General features: G+C 37.8%; 1 protein-coding gene across 1 annotated transcript in view; it reads left to right on the top strand.

Annotated features, from left to right (window-relative positions):
- Positions 1-35: 35 nt before the first annotated feature.
- The window catches only part of LOC129572381 (uncharacterized), a gene marked incomplete at its 5' end in the record, with an annotated part of 2,298 nt that continues 1,054 nt past the window's right edge, over positions 36-1,279 (top strand). The window contains 3 exons of the mRNA XM_055452327.1: positions 36-157; positions 228-504; positions 572-656. Of these exons, the coding sequence (XP_055308302.1) occupies positions 36-157; positions 228-504; positions 572-656 (484 nt within the window). The remainder of the gene's footprint in view (positions 158-227; positions 505-571; positions 657-1,279) is intronic.

The following is a 1,279-nucleotide window of genomic DNA, read 5'->3' as shown; positions in this document are numbered from 1 at the left end:
TGCAGAGCAATGAAAAAACAATGTTGATACTTTGACAGCTGTCAGCTCAGTCCCAATTTGAGGAACTGTACCAAAAATTGAAACACCGTCTACAACCGAAACGAATGACACGACCTGATGCAATCACTCCGAGAGAACGTTTGTCGTATACGTTAGAGTATGTATTACGTCAAATCTACACATGCATTGACATTTCCCTTTTCGAAATTTTATTCATTAAATTTTAGATATTTGGCAGGTGGGCCACGTTGTGAAAGATACCTAGCCAGTACCTATAGCATCAGCCAAGCTGCGAGCACTGTTATATTGCGCGAGACATGTCAAATAATTTATGAAGAATTGGCCGCTACTGAATTTATGATTTTCACAAAGGAAAATTGGTTAGACGTGTCTAGCAAATTTTACGAAAAATGGAATATGCCCAATTGTGTTGGAGCGGTAGACGGAAAACATGTGCGCATACGATGCCCAGCAAACGCTGGCTCGTTGTACTTTAACTACAAGGTATATCTAGTAGAAACTTTGCAAATTTTCTGAACATGAAAATCGGTTTCAATGCGATTTTTTTCAGCGCTACCATAGCGTTATCCTAATGGCGGCATGTGATGCCGAATACAGATTCACATTCGTCGATGTGGGGTCCCCTGGGCAGAGCGGTCAACGAGCGCTCGTTCGTTCGTTCGTATGCGAACATGTTCGTTTGTTCGTTCGTTCGTTCGTAGAATTTACGAACATGTTCGTTCGTTCGTTCGTTCGTTCGTTCGTTCGTAGAATCTACGAACATGTTCGTTTGTTCGTTCGTTCGTAGAATTTAATTACCCTTAAGTACGTATTTAGCATACTTGAGTTTAATTACGTGACTTGAGACGTACTTAAACTCCCTTAAGTACTTACTTAGCACACTTGTTAACATACGTACTTAAGCCTCGTATTTAAGCTTAAGTATGTTGGGTACATACTTAAGTATGTACCTAACATCAAGGGGGAAATCACTCAAAAGTAATACCAAATAGAAAAGTAATACCTCAGTTATTTCTAGTAATACCTCTGGTATTACTTTTGATATTTCTATGAAAAAAGTAATACCGAAAAAAAGTAATATCCAAGTAATACCAAGTAATACTGATCAATAGAAGTAATACACCTGGTATTACTTTTGATTTGTACGGAAAGTAATACCAAGTAATACCATTTATGTAAAAGTAATACCTAAGAGTGATTTGCCCCTCGCCTAACATACTTAAGTATGTACTTAACATACTTAAGTATGTACTTAACA

This window comes from Sitodiplosis mosellana, unplaced genomic scaffold (genome assembly GCF_009176505.1).
Source record: "Sitodiplosis mosellana isolate CC-2019 unplaced genomic scaffold, AAFC_SMos_1.0 Smas_scaffold_4855, whole genome shotgun sequence".
Lineage (NCBI taxonomy): Eukaryota > Metazoa > Arthropoda > Insecta > Diptera > Cecidomyiidae > Sitodiplosis > Sitodiplosis mosellana.
The sequence above is the reverse complement of the archived record's forward strand: the minus strand, read 5'-3'. Positions and strand labels throughout refer to the sequence as shown.